This window comes from Perognathus longimembris, chromosome 13, assembly GCF_023159225.1.
Source record: "Perognathus longimembris pacificus isolate PPM17 chromosome 13, ASM2315922v1, whole genome shotgun sequence".
Taxonomy (NCBI): Eukaryota; Metazoa; Chordata; class Mammalia; order Rodentia; family Heteromyidae; genus Perognathus; species Perognathus longimembris.
The window spans coordinates 35,230,467-35,246,064 of record NC_063173.1 but is presented as its reverse complement, the minus strand read 5'-3'; the positions used below and the strand labels follow the sequence as shown (position 1 = coordinate 35,246,064).

The 15,598-nt window shown below is 36.0% G+C and overlaps 2 protein-coding genes across 6 annotated transcripts in view; one reads left to right on the top strand and one right to left on the bottom strand.

Moving 5' to 3' along the window:
• Elp4 (elongator acetyltransferase complex subunit 4) overlaps positions 1 to 1,030 on the bottom strand; it is a 177,991-nt gene extending 176,961 nt beyond the window's left edge. Inside the window, exon 1 of the mRNA XM_048361674.1 lies at positions 793 to 1,030. Within this exon, the coding sequence (XP_048217631.1) occupies positions 793 to 1,021 (229 nt within the window). The 5' untranslated portion in view covers positions 1,022 to 1,030. The remainder of the gene's footprint in view (positions 1 to 792) is intronic.
• Positions 1,031 to 1,184: 154 nt separating this feature from the next.
• The window catches only part of Immp1l (inner mitochondrial membrane peptidase subunit 1), a 53,032-nt gene continuing 38,618 nt past the window's right edge, over positions 1,185 to 15,598 (top strand). Inside the window, exons 1-2 of one of the 5 annotated variants that reach the window (XM_048361662.1) lie at positions 1,185 to 1,218; positions 11,449 to 11,553. The gene's annotated coding sequence lies outside the window, so the exon portion shown is untranslated. Of the gene's footprint in view, positions 1,279 to 11,448; positions 11,554 to 13,889; positions 13,989 to 15,598 lie in introns of those variants that run through there. The other 4 variants (XM_048361666.1, XM_048361663.1, XM_048361665.1 and 1 more) reach the window with 4 other exon arrangements.

Below are 15,598 nucleotides of genomic sequence, written 5' to 3'. Positions count from 1 at the left end.
ACCAGGCTTGGGCAAAAAAGCTAAGGGACAGCGCTCAGGCTGAATTCAAGCATGAGTACTGGCACACACAAAAAAACAAAACAACACAAAAAAACCCACAAAACAAAAACAAAAAATACTTTTGTTCAGCACACAGTAGCGACAAACTCTGGGAAGCGAAATGCACACAAAAAATCATCTCTGTATGTGTATGGATATACTTATTTAGCGCAAATAGGAATGGAACTATTCAAATCAGCTTCAACAGCCATTCTCTTAACCATGTCGTGTAAGGCTAAAGTAGATAGCAGTCGGTCTGTGAAAGAGGAATACTTTTTTCACCCCTAGCGTTTTTCTAATCAAGTCCTTATCTTAAAAGCACACCAAACTTCAGTTAAGTCAGTCCCAGCCTTAAAGGTGTAGAGTAGGAGAGGATCCATGATGATGATAACAGCCAAAGCGATTCCATACATTCATGAAACTAGGAAGCATTACAGGGTGGGGTGGGGAATAAAAAACAAAAACCGCGTAGGCATCCCGCGTAAGTCTGCAAACGAGCGGGTGCGCAGAGCTAGGGAGCACGGCGGGTCTGCCGCGCAGGTTTGGTGGACGCACTAAGTCATCTCTCCCGTCCATCTCTAGCAGAACAGGGCGGACAGTCCAAATGTGTGGGAAGGTGGGGGTGGGGGTGGGACAGTGGGAGAGAGAGGGGGACTGAGAAGGACAGAGGGGAAAGGAAGACAGTCAGATATGTGGGGGTCCCTCCCCTCAACTTTTCCCTCAGCTGAACCCAGATCTCCGTTCTGAACCGACCTAAGAGCTGGTCCAGGGCTGGGAGCCCGGTTGACACCAGCAGTTGTCCATTCCGCACCGATGGTCGCGTGCCCGCAATGGACACCAGGCGGGGGCCGCTGCTTTCGGTTCCACCAGCTTTGGGAACCCTCCTCTGAAAACTGCTGCTGCGGATGTTGCCCGGGGCCGCGGCCGCTGCCGAAGACTCAACACTCTGAGTACCAGAGGCACTGGTTGCCACAGTCGCCATCTTGAACGTCTCGTGAGGACCCAATGGGAACTCTGGGAACCCAAGCAGCCCGCCAGTAAGCGACGGCTCTAAAGTCCCGCCTCCTCTTGGCTACTGTAACCAATAAGATTAAGACGTCCCTCCAGAGTCATCCAATCATAGAGCAGATTGCTGAAAAGTGCGTCTACGTAAACCCAGAGTACTGCTGAGGGGCTCAGGTGAGAGGGGCCCACCTGAATCTCGGTGTGAAGGTCTTCCGGGTTTCTTTGGGGTTGGAGGTGGGTAGTATTTGGTATTCTTATAGTTGTGGGGTGCCTTCGTTCATGTTGAGGGAAGGTTGAGGAAGCGATCAGCCCTCGACGCTTAGGAAAGCACTGCTAGTTAGAGCATGCATCTCTTCTAGCTAGTAAAGAGAATGAATACTTTGCCCTGCATCTTTCCCTTCTTAGAGAAAACGGGCCTAACTTCTCTATGAAGTCTTTCCTTTTTTTTTTTTTTTTTTTCTTTTTCTTCCAGAAGGGTTGTGTTGTGTCAGAATGATCGGAACTGTTAACCGTGGAGACTTACTTGGTGGGCGACTGGGCTGAGTTCGTTAGTGCCTAGTGATTAGGTGGACTGGAAGTTCGACCTTGGTGTGAAAACAACTCTTGCTTGAACTTCGAGGTGATTGGTGTATCTCCTTCTAACACACTTCTTTCCCAAGTCCCCGTGAGAAGCTTTCGTTGATTTTAATTAGTGCTTCTGGAAATCATGAAATATCTTTCCATAGCGGTGTGAATGACAAGTGTTACTCTGACAACCTTGTTCACACATTTAATTGTCACTTGCTGTTAAAGCAGCTGCAAATAACAGAAAATACGTTTCTTCTCCCCTTGGACCCCTCCATCCCCCAAAACAAACCCACAAGAAGAATTTGTTTGTACTCAATTTTTCTAGTGATTTGTGAACTTCTAATAGGGTTCTTATTACAGTGTGTGTGTGTGTGTGTGTGTGTGTGTGTGTGTTAATGTGGAGAAACAAGTCATTTAGAGATGTGTTTTGTAATTGTTTTTCAAGTAAGCTGGAGTGGGAAGTGGATTTTTAAAAAGCCATTTGTGATTAAGATATATCTTAAATTAAAAGGTATTGTTAAATCAGCACTTTCACCATGATCCTGTAATTAACAATTAACTTTGACAGTGGTCTATGACACCTTTAATGAATAGTTTTGAAAGATCTTGCTATATTGCTGAAGCTGTCCTCCAGTTCCTAGGCCCAAACAGTTCTGCCTCAGACTTCCAAGAAGCTGGAAGTACAGGCAGGTACTAAAGTACCACTCCAGTGGTGGCTTTTAAATACATTCAGACATGACTGAAAATTTTGCCACTGAGTTGCTTTAATTTCCAGTGACCTGTTGAAACCTTTTGGCTGGCTCTATTTATGGAATTGAATTTGTAGTACTAAATAGTGACTGGAGTATTTTGTTTAAGTGTTTTGTTTTGCTTTTTATTTTGAAAGAACCATATCCAGAGATGAAAAATCTTGTGGCCCAAGGAAGGTTGATTGAAATTGGTTTTATGCCCAGTGCCAGTGGTTCATGCCTCTAATCATAGCTACTCAAGAGGCTGAGATTTGTGAATCACAGTTTAGAAAGTTCCAGGAAATTCTTATCTCCAATTCACCACCAACAAACCAAAAGTAGGGCTTTGGCTCAAGTGGTAGAACACCAGCCTCTAGCAAAAAAGCTAAAGTATCGAGTTCAAGCCTCAGTAGTGTCATGCACACACAAAGTGCTTTTACCACTCCATTTTTTTTCCCTAAATCTCATTAAATATATCTTGAGTTATTTACTGTCTGCTTAGCCCTAATCTTGTCATTTCAGACTACAGAAATAAAAGTCTTGTTTGAGCAAGGTGAAATTAAGACATAGCTAACAACTTAGCATTTACAAAGGACATAATGGTTTGTGCTAATTTTGAAATTTGTGATAATTTTCTATTGTTGGTATAAGTAGTAGGACTAAGACAAAGTGACAAAGCAGTCTAGTGTAAAAGTTCTTTAGTATTTTGATTACCTTTAAACTTTGAAAAACTACAGATAATATTACAGGCTTTCTCAGTATAAATTATCTTATTCCCTACTGTATTTTCTTCCTTTTTAGTTTTTCTCAAGGTAATAATGATAGTGATGCTTGCTTTATTTTATGACTACTAAAAAGTATTTGTTTTATTACTTTTATGACTTTGCTTTGTTACTTTGCTTTATTACTGTTATCTTCAACTCTGGTGTCTAGTTTGGGAAGCACAATGTGCATACATAATATGTAGAATAAAATCTTTCTTGTTTACAATGACAAAACTTTTACTCCCAATTAATCCTATTCATTTGATGTTTCCAGCATACAGTAGAATTAAAATAAGGAATTTATGGACGAGTTAAAAAGGTATTTGTTTGGGGCTGGGGATATGGCCTAGTGGCAAGAGTGCCTGCCTCATATACATGAGGCCCTGGGTTCGATTTCCCAGCACCACATATACAGAAAATGTCCAGAAGTGGTGCTGTGGCTCAAGTGGCAGAGTGCTAGCCTTGAGCAAAAAAGAAGCCAGGGACAGTGCTCAGGCCCAGAGTCCAAGCCCCAGGACTGGCCAAAAAAAAAAGTATTTGTACCATTAATGAAACCGTTACTTATTGCATACATACTGCATTTCAGAGAGTGCTAACAGTTTAGGATACGGTAGAAAAATATTTGATCTCTGCAGTACTTGAAGTCACAGTTGGAGAAACAAACATCAGTAGGCTAATATATAGAAAATGTTGAGGGAGCTTGGGAGTTTCTTATGAGAAGGAAGTTTTATCTAGGTTTTGAAGAATGTATGGAAGATAAAAGCATTTTGAGAGCTATTATTGTGAATGGAATGATTATTCCCTCAGTAAATCTATTTTCACACTTCTGTGCCAATAGTCTTCATGATTGATACAAGTGATGAGGACATTGGAGAAGTTAAGCAAATGCTGACAGAGTGGTTTTTAAAAATATTTTTATTGTTATTATAAACGTGATATGCAGAGGGGTTATAGTTACTTAAGTCAGGTAAAGAGTACATTTCTTTTTTGGAGAGTGTCCTCTACCCTTGCTCTCTCCCTGTTTTTCCTTCCTGTTCCCACCCATAAGTTGTATAGTTCATTTTCAACATAGTGTCTAGCGTGTACCATAGCTGCATCTGTTCACCTTTTGGAGATGGAGTATTTTTTTTTTTTTGGCCAGTCCTGGGCCTTGGACTCAGGGCCTAAGCACTGTCCCTGGCTTCTTACCGCTCAAGGCTAGCACTCTGCCACTTGAGCCACAGCGCCGCTTCTGGCCGTCTTCTGTATATGTGGTGCTGGGGAATCGAACCTAGGGCCTCGGGTATACCGAGGCAGGCACTCTTGCCACTAGGCTATATCCCCAGCCCCCGAGATGGAGTATTTTTAAGATTGTAGTTTTTTTTCCCTTGAAGATAATGGGAACCATTGAGAAACTGTAAGCAAGAGAGTGACATAATAATTCTAAAATTTTATCTTTATGAAATGGCTAAAATTTTGCTTGAAGAAACTAAGTAGCTACTAATGTGGTCAGGATAGAGAGAACAGAACCAGTGAAGGGATTACTATAAGGAGTAGAATTAATAGGATGAAGGAAGGTTTGAGAGGAATCAAAGCTAAGTAATTGCTAACCAATACTGGCTCACACCTGTAATCCTAGCTACTCAGAGGCTGAGATCTGAGAATAACAGTTCAGGCCTGCCTGAGCAGGATGGTCTGTGAAATTCTTATAACCAGTGAACTACCAAAAACCCAGAAATGAAGCTGTGGCTTAAGTAGTAGAGCACTAGCCTTGAGCAAAAATATTCAGGAACAGTGCCCAGGACCAACACACACACACACACACACACACACACACACACACACACACACAAAGGTAAATGATAGATTTTTGCCATGGACAACTTTGTGGGTGAGGGAAGATAGGAATTAAAGGAAGAACAGAAGAATTGCATAGTTGTAATATTGGTTGTTTTGGAAATGATCATAAATTGCAGTTTTTATCTTCCTTGAACATGTTTCATTTCAGAGACTCATGAAGAGCCAAGTAGGATATGTGTGAATGTTACAGATTTGAAATTATTACACACACGGTGGTAGTTTATCCCAAGGGAATAAACTCCTCAAGGAAATACATATTTAGGATGAGAAGAACAAAAATCAGTAGAAATCTTCAGTCTAAATCACTCAAATAAATGTTGAATGATTATTCAACTTTCAGGAACATCAACATTTTAAAACTGAGCAAAGGAAAAGTAAAATAATGATAAGAATACATGTATTTGTTTTAGCAATAAGGGTTTATTCTATGACTCTGTTAAAGACAGATTTTTCTGTAATAGTAATCCTAAAAGTCAAATGATACCTAGAAGTAAATGACAAGTAAAGTATAATATTCAGTAAAATCTGATCCTTTTACATTTTGAAAACTTTGTTGTGAAGGGGAACAGATTTAAGAGGGGTGTGTGTGTGTGTGTGTGTGTGTGTGTGTGTGTGTGTGTGTGTATGTGTGTGAAGTGTGTGTGACAAGGCAAAGGAGAAAATGAAAATGATCAGGCCAATAGAAAACAAAAACCTTCCTTTTGCCAGTCCTGGGGCTTGAACTCAAGGCCTGAGTACTTTTTCTGAGCTTCTTTTGTTCACGGCCAGCACTCTGCCACTGAGACACAGCTCCACTTTTGGCTTTTTTGGAGGTAAGAGTCTCACAGACTTTCTGGCCCTCCTGCATGGATTGGTTTCTAACCACAATCTGCAGATCTCAGCCTCTTGAGTAGCTAGGATTATAGGTGTGAGCCCCTGGTACCTGTTCAAAAGATTTCTTTAGTATCATTTTTTCCCCAGATTTCCTGCACTATTCATGGGATATTTTACTAATTAATAATAAAAAATTAAGTAACATTTTCTGTGAATGCTTACTGTGGTCCAAAATGTTTTTTTTTAACATTTCATGTATATTATTTACATTTCATTAATTTTAGAGACAAATAAAACAAGAGTATGTTATTTAGGTGTTATTCTTTTATAGAGGAATAAATTTAGAAACTTTAAGTTGTGTAAGCTTAAATAAGTTGCTCCAGGTCCCTAGAGCTTGTAAATGGTTGAGCTAGAATTGGCAATAGAGCTTAATTGTCTCACCAATATCCATATTCTACACTTTCTACATGAGTCAATACGTAGCCTTACTTTCCTCCTCATAGCCAGTTTACGAATAGTTACAATAAAAATGAGACATTTGCTTAACTGCAGAGGATGCATATTTGGGATGATTACTATGAGAAAATACAATATGAAAGCAACTGAAGTGGATCAGTATTTAGCCCAGAGGTAAAGCATTCTGTTCCTCCTCTGTCTTAATTGCAGGAAAGATATATTAGACCTCTTTATGTCTCCAGAGCAGAAAAATTTTAATTTTAGGTCAGGTTAGGGTTTTTCCGGCCGAAAAAGACTTTAATTTTTTTTAATCTTCAGAATTTTAATGTTATGTTTTTATTTTTAATGTCGTTTTTATTCCCCAGAATGAAAGATTTAATGTTTTTTTCTTTCTCAAAAAATGAAACATTTGGAAATTTTTTTTGTTTGTTTTTGTGCATTGCTGGGGAGTGAATGTATAGACTCTTTATACATGCTAGGCAGGGGTTTCACCTGTGAAGTACACCTCTAGCTCTTGAAAATAATTTTGCATTAATTTGTATTCTAAAGTTAAGTTAAAAATAAAGCAAGTCATGTTTACTTATTCTATTAACATTTCTTAAATCAACTCACATGAAAGTTAATAGTTATCATGTGTAGTTATCATTTTCTCTCCAATGAGCATTAAGAATATGTTGGCTTTAAATCTAATTAGTAGCCCAGTTTTGATTCAGTAATGAGAAGTATTGATGTCAGCCTCAGAGCTGGCTCAAGGTCTTGTGCTCTTAAAAGTTTTTTTTTAATACAAAATACACATATGATTCACCATTTTAATAATTTTAAGTGAACAATTCAGTGGCATAAAGTATATTACAATGTTGTTTAATCATTACCACTGTTTCTAGAACTTCAGTAACTCACTTTTCTTCATCCTAGTAATTTATATTCTATTTTCCATCTACAAGAATTTTTGCTGTATAGGTACTTCATATAAACGTTATTCTTTTGTTCCAATTTGCATAATGTTTCTCACTTAGCAGAGTATTTTTCTGAGTTCATCTGTCTTGTATTTTGTATCCAAACATCATTCCATTTTATGGTTGAATAATATTCTACTTATCTATCTATCTTTATCTATCTATCTATCTATCTTTATCTATCTATTTATCTAATTTATCCAGTCATTTGGTGATACACAGTTGAATCATGTTTACTATTTAGCTTTGAGAATAATTCTTCAATGAAACTTGGCTTATAAATATCTGAGTTGCTGCTTTTGTTTTCCCTTGAACATAGACTTAAAAGTAGAAATGCTAGGTCATTTGAAAATTCCATGCTATCTTTTTTTTGAGGTAGAACTGGACTATTTTCCTGAGGGTTTACATCATTTTCCAGCCACCAGCATTGTACACATACTCAGTGATGCTTGTTCTGTGCTCCTTTTTTTTTTCAATATTACTTTCCTGATAATCATGAAGTAATATGTACTTGAGGAATTTCTTCCTTCCCCTCCTTTGTAACAAGATTTGAACTCACAGTTTTGCTTGGCTTTTCTACTCATGACTGAGATTCTTAACACTTGAGCCATGCCTCTAACCTGTTTTGTTGTTATTTTGCTGAGTTATTGGCAATAGAGTCTCTTGAACTTTTCTCCCTGGGTTGACATTGAACAGGTTCTCAGATCTTAGCCTCCTGAATAGGTAAGGTTACATGTGTGAGTTGCCAGTGCCTAACTTTCACTATGATTTTAATTTGACTGCTCTTTCTTATGATTGTGTATATTATTTTTAGAAAAATATTTTTTTATTATTTGTCTATTTTTTAAATTTTGTAGTTTACTGAGGTATAAGATTTCTATGTGCATTATATTTATTGACCTTTATAGATGTATAATATACTGTCCTATATACTGTATAAGTTGCCTTTTATCATCTTGGTGATATCCTGAGATTCTAAAAAAATTCTAATTTTGTTGAAGTCCAATTTATCCATTTCTTTTGTTGTTTATCAGATCCAAGAAATCATTGAAAATCCAATGTTATTGAGCCTTTTTGCCCTATTTTCTTCCTAAGAATCTTAGTTTTACATGTCGATTTCTGATCTATTTTGATTTGTTTTCTTATGTTAAGTATAAACTAAACATACAACTTTATTCATTTTGCATGTTGATATGTAACTATCTCTAACCATTTGTTACAAGATTGTCTTTTCTCATTGAATGTTCTTGGCAATCTCTACCGAAAATAATTTGATGACTTATGCAAAGGTTTATATCTAGGTTCTTCATTCTGATAATCTATAGGTCTGTTATCATGACAGTTCCACATTGTTTTGGTTACTGTAATTTTGTATTACTTTTTGAAATCAAGTATAATCCCTTCTTTAAAAAAAATTTTGTTATCCAGTATCCCTTAACACTTCCCATGAATATCAGGATGAGTGTTTCTATTTTTGTAAAAACAAAAACAACTTGGGAATTACATTAAATTTGGTTTTAAAGGCTAGGAATAATTCTCATCAGAGGCTTGATGTTGTGGTGTTTGGTCTCTTGGAATTCTCAATACTCTCTTGTCCAATGGTACCACTCTCTGTGGTCATCACTGCCCCTCTAGAGTTATTTTCCCCTCTTTCTTGCAGAGTAGCACGTTTGAATTGTAGTATATTATCTCTCTCAGACCATTTCCTGCTTATAAAATTTGCGAGTTTGTCTGTCTTTCATTTCATCCAGTGCATGTCTCTTTTAGTCTAAGATAGTAGTGTTTCTTTTGGTATAATCTCAAAAGCCTTGTGGGTCTCCCTCTCAAGGGGATCATACCATTAGATTATAGGGTTCTATATACATCCTTGGATAATCTGATTCTTGTCATCGTCTGCATTGGTTGAAAGAACCTATTCATCACGTTCCTCATCACTTCTGAAAAGATTTTCATGCCATACCCTTGACTGCTTCCTCAGAATATATATTTTTTACAATCTAGACAGGCTAATATTTTTGTTTTTAATACATGAAGTGCTTGCTGGTTCTTTTATGCTTTTAAATTTCTTCCGAAATATCTTTGCATTCACATTTTATTATAAGCAGTAGAGAACTCAGTGTGTTCCTTTAATGCTTGTTTAGAAACCTCAGTTAAATCTCCAAGTGCATTATTTACAAATTTTTCCACTCAACAGTAAAACACATTTTAGCCAAACTTACTACCACTTTTAAACAAATACTGTGTTTCCTCTATAGCCTGATACTATATCCCTGTTTCATGCTTAAGACCTCTTTAGAAACCACTGTAGTATTTGTATTTCTACAAACACTCTATTTTGACAGTAGATATATTGAAATTTAGTGAACAATATGAGAAATGCTATTGTTTTCTTCTAGCACAACAGCACAATAAAAGTGTTTTCTATCTTCCTTTTCATTTCTTTCCAACTCACCAGAATTGCCTGAGCATCTGAATTTGTATCAGCAGTCTCATTAATATAATCTAGGTTGATTAGTGTAAATTTGATTTTCTATAGTTAGCTAGAGCCACCATAATGAATTAGTAAAATTGTGGTGGCTTCACACAACAGAAATTCATTTGCTCAAAATACTGATGTTAAAAAACCTGAACTCGGGCTGGGGATATGGCCTAGTGGCAAGAGTGCTTGCCTCGGATACACAAGGCTCTGGGTTCAATTCCCCAGCACCACATATACAGAAAATGGCCAGAAGTGGCGCTGTGGCTCAAATGGCATAGTGCTAGCCTTGAGCAAAAAATAAGCCAGGGACAGTGCTCAGGCCCTGAGTCCAAGGCCCAGGACTGGCAAAAAACAAACAAACAAAAAAAACCAAACCTGAACTCAAGATCAGAAGTGCTATGCTCATTATAGATTCTAACATAGAATCCTTTTTTGCCACTAGTGGCATCTGATAACTTGTTACTCTGGATTGTGATAGCATAACTTCCAATCTATGATCTTCTCCATTTTCACTTCTTTGTATCTCTGTGTGTTCTCTTTTATGAGGACATGGTTATTGATTGGTCTTAAACTCTCCCAGTCTACTATGCTTTGTATTAATCCTTACCTTCATTACATTGCACAGGATATTTTAATAATAATCATGTTCTATGGTTTCATGCATATATTATGTGTACATGGGAGCAGAATACTGTTCAACCCTCTACAGTCTCTTTTTACATAATTCTATCATAAATTTATAATATAAGTATGTTGTTTAATCTCAAACTTCAAAAATTTTTAATAGTTAAGGGATTGTCTCACAACATACTAATACTCATTATTTTAAAACATTTTGTGTCTAGTCATAAAAGTATGAGATAGGTTTTACATTCAAGTCAGTGTCAAATATGAGATAGGTCTTTTTATCTTATAACTGGTCATGAGATTTTTTCTGCAATATCATGTGCAAGTCCTTACTTATATTCAGTAAATATCAGATTAATCAGTCTTTTATACCACTTTAAAATTACTTTTACATTTTTATTTTTTTTCAAATTTTTATTATCAAACTGATGTACAGAGAGGTTACAGTTTCATACGTTAGGCATTGGATACATTTCTTGTACTGTTTGTTACCTTGTCCCTCATACCCCCCTCCCTCCTCACTTTTGCATTTTTATTCTAAAGTTAACTTCATATATTCATGCTGACCTGTAGAAGTGAATACCGACATGCTTGCTGTTACTTGTAATACATGATATTTTCTAGTTTTTAACTGTTTGTGGTAGCAGTCACTGTAATACCAGCACTGGAGAGGCTAAAATAGGAGGATTATAAGTTCAAGACCAGTAAGCTACCTAACTAGACCCTGTCTCCAAAATTCCTACTTAAAAAAATATGGTACTGCTGGGAGCTGGCGGCTTATATGTGTACTCCTACCTACTCAAGAAGCTGAGATTTGAGGATGTAGTTTAAAGCAGCCCAGGCAACAAAGTCCATGAGATTCTTTTCTCCAGTTAACCACCAAAAACCAGAAGTAGAGATTGTGGTTCAAAGTGGTAGAGCACTAGCCTTGGATAAAAGAGCCCAGAAACAGTGCCCAGGCCTCGAGTTCAAGCGCCACAATCGACGCCCCCACCCAAGAAAAAAAGGTAAAAAATGCAGTGTCATTGACTATCCAAATTAGTCTCATTGACCTACTAAGACTAAGATGCTCCTTAACAGTTAAATGAGAAATCTTTAATCATATATTCTATTAATTCAGATCAACATTGATCAAAGATGTCTCCATTGAATGCAATTTTGATTTCCTCTTTTAGATACCTTAAAACTATGGATCATTTACATTTGCTCTGAGATATGCTTTAGATTTCTGGAAACTCTGACTACACTAAAAGTTGAATGTATTTTAGAACATACATATGGTAAGTGAGCTTTTATCCTCCTTTTTCTTCTGTCAGTTTCATGTTCAAATTAAGTCTTATGACTGTGTTAATGCTGCTCCCTGCTGGACACAATATAATTTTGTAAAATTGGCACTTAATAGATGAGCAAAGTACTGCTTAGATGGACCAATTGAAAAGTGAAATCCTTAGCTACAAGCACACATACATAAAAGACAGTATGCAATAAAAGCAACTTCACTTTTATACCAGTGCTCTACTATTGCTAACATGTTGATAATTTAGAACTTTGTGAGAATGAAGATAATCTTTTTTTCCAAATTTTGTTATCTCTTTACAGTTCATTGGAATCTAATAGTAATAATAGCAACCATACAATGAAAGATCGTATAAGTAGTGAGGCATGTAGGAATTTCCTATATTGTATTCTTTTTGTAATGTACGTCGTAATATAATGTGTTTTGTAACAATTTCTCTCTTGTAATAATTTTGATTTCCTGCTCTTATTTTTCAAGAGGAAATATTGAAAACCATTACAATATAATTTAATAGTTCATAGTGCAACTATTTGAACTAGTCAACCTATGTTGCGTTATATATATTACATATATATGTTACATTGTGTATTTCAATGTAATTTCATCTCTATTGATAACTGAGAAATCATGTTATGTAGTACACACATTGCCCTTAAAAAGAGTGATGTTGGGGCAGACTTCAAATGTAGTGTCTATGACTGACCTGTCATGTACTCTCATATTATATATACACACAAGTGCTCTCCAAAGTGATTATAGTTGAGAGCTAAAAGTATGTATCATCCTACTTCAAGTTGACATATTTCATTTTTTGGACAGCAGCCTGAGGAAAATTACTGTTTGAATATAGTTTATAAGTAAGATTACATTTTTTCTGAAAAGAAGAAGTGACAGAAACAATATCAAGATCAATATTGAAGATATCACCAGTAACAAACAAGATAACTTATTTTATATTCTTTTTAAAAAAATTTTTATTATCAAACTGATGTATAAGGAGGTTACAGTTTCATACGTTAGGCATTGGATACATTTATTGAACTGTTTGTTACCTTATCCCTCATACCCCCCTCCCTCCTCCCACTTTCCCTTTCCCGCGCTGAGGTGTTCAGTTCACTTACACCAAACAGTTTTGCAAGTATAGCTTTTGTAGTTGTTTGTCTTTTTTTACCCTGTGTCTCTCAATTTTGGTATTCCCTTTCAATTTCCTAGTTCTAATACCAGTATACACAGTTTCCAATATACTCAGATAAGATGACAGAGATAGTGTATATACAATCACAGGAGGGTGATACAAGAACATCATCAATAATAGAAGCTACAGAATACACATGGGACGTTGAAGTAGTTACAACTGTGATATAACAATCGTTTCCATAACATGGAGTTCATTTCACTTAGCATCATCTTATATGTTCATGAGGGTATAGCTATTGGGCTCTTGTGACCCTCTGCTATGACTTGCCTAAACCTGTACTAATTATTCCCAATAAGGGAAACCATAGAGTCCATGTTTCTTTGGGTCTGGCTCACTTCACTTAGTATAATTTTTTCCAAGTCCTTCCATTTCCTTACAAATGGGGCAATGTCATTCTTTCTGATAGAGGCATAGAATTCCATTGTGTATATGTACCACATTATCCTGATCCATTCGTCTACTGATGGGCATCTGGGTTGGTTCCAGATTCTAGCTATGACAAATTGTGCTGCGATGAACAGTGTTGTACTGGTGGCTTTACTGTGATTTTGTTTGTGGTCTTTTGGATAGATACCCAAAAGTGGGGCTGCTGGGTCATAGGGGAGTTATTTTATATTCTTTAAAGCCATTTATTTAGTTATTTTTGTCACTGCAAAAACCTGTGAAATCCACTTTTAATTAATACTGTAGAATTAAGCATAGTAACTTTCTTTTTTATTAAAATAGTGCACTAAAATTGGAAATATAGACCAAAAATTACAACTGTTGTCCCTAGAGCAATAGTTTCTTTTCAACAAGAAGATATTAATGTTATTTCAGAAAATGTATCAGTTCGAACTTTATGTTAAAAATACAACATGATACATCATGATATAGGAACACATGTATAACAAATAATTATATAATAATTATATACCATATGTCCATGTCACCAGGAATACTATTGACATTCGAGAAACCCTTGATAATAACATCTTTCCCTCTTCCCTCTCTAGCTTCTTTTTACCTCCCTCTCTCCATCTCTCCCTCTATTTCTCTCTCCTTCACTCTTGTTCACTCCCTTTCTCTTTCTCTCACTATCTCCTCTCCTTTTTTTTTCTCTCTCCTCTTCCTCTCCCTTCTTGTGATAGAGTTTCCCATTTTCCAAGCTGGTCTCAAACCACTAGACTTAAGCCCAGATGATTTTTTCCCATCTCAGCTTCCCAGTCCTGGGAATACAGGTGTGTCCACCCAGTCCAGCTTAACTTTCTTTATGGATTACCAATATTCTACCTTTTGCAGTTAATACTTACATAACGTATATGTGATTTTATCACTCAGTCTCTAAGGATAGGTTTACATTTTTTAAAAATCTTTATGAAATTTGATGTATTTTCTTCTTTTGTTAAACATTATACTTTTTGATGTCATCCGCAGTTTCATGACATTAAATGAAGATTTTTTAGAAATTACTCTAGTTTTATATCACTTTTCAATCTGTCAAATGACAAGTGATTTATTTTGGGCTTAGGAAATATTTCATTAAACTCACATAATTAGATAATTACAGTGATGTTTTCATCAAATTTAAGTACCTGAGAAATTTGTTTAATATTCACAAAAAGTGAATGTTGGAAAAATTTAATTTTTGAAGGCTTTGAGCATATGGTAAGGTGACATACTTTGACATAGTTTAGCATGGACTACATTTAAATATAATGTAATTTCAGATATAGGACCTAATGAAATAACCATTTCTTTTATCTTATTTGCACACTCATTCTATTTAATAACAATGTCATGCACCTTTACTTATGAGGAAATTAAGGAAGACTAGGGAGATGCATTCACTTAACAAGGATATTTAGCAACTAGAGCTAGAAACCAGACCAACCTGTCCCCTTGGCAATCATAAAATAAACAAAATGAAAGCAGAGCTCTTGAGGGTGTCCAGTCACTTAATTGGATATTTGCCAGAATAGCTTTCAGAAATTATCAAATATTCTTCTGGCTACTAACCAATAACGAGCTTAGTGCAGAAATTGCTTATTTGAAGTCCCTAAAATGATAATGAACCTCATCACATTGATCTTAAAAAGGCAACTATTTTATAAGCTCATGTGACGTGAGAAACTTTAACTTGAGTATTTAGTTCATGTGTTGGGTATACAAATGGTATTTTCCTCATTTGTTTTTTTCTGAGTAATTGAATCCTACTTTTTGTGTGCCAAATGTTTTATATCATTATTTTTCTATAATATAAAATTTACATTCTGCTTTCTTTTTAGTATTTTGTTTCTTAAATGGCTCATTATTGTCATTGTGAACATGAATCATGGTACAGAACTAAAATAAAGTTATTTCCTCACAAACAGTTATGCTGAGTTAGACTGTTTTTCCCTTAAGTTGTCCTCAAGAGGTAAACATATCTTGGGTGCTACTTGTGATTTTTTTTCCTTCTTTGTTTTTTTTGGCTTTTCCTGGGCAGTTCTTACCTTTGTTGTCAGTGAATTCTACTAACTTCTATTTAAAATCAAGCAGTTGCTTGACATTATACATTACTTACATGAGTGAGTAAATCCAGTTTTATCTCAGCTATTAGTGAAAGGTTTAGGAATGTATAGTGACTTTTTAGAATTTACCTTGAGGTTTGTAGCTAGTCTAGACAGCAGACTACTCCAGCAGTTATAGCACAAATGACTATTGCTCAGCTATTAATGAAATTATCTGAACCATGCATTTGAAATTTTGATTGCAAAAGCGATTATCAACGTACTTAACTGGGTGCTGTGATTTAAGTGTACAGCCCTAGCTACCTAGAAGGTAGAGATATGGAGACTGCTGTTCAAGA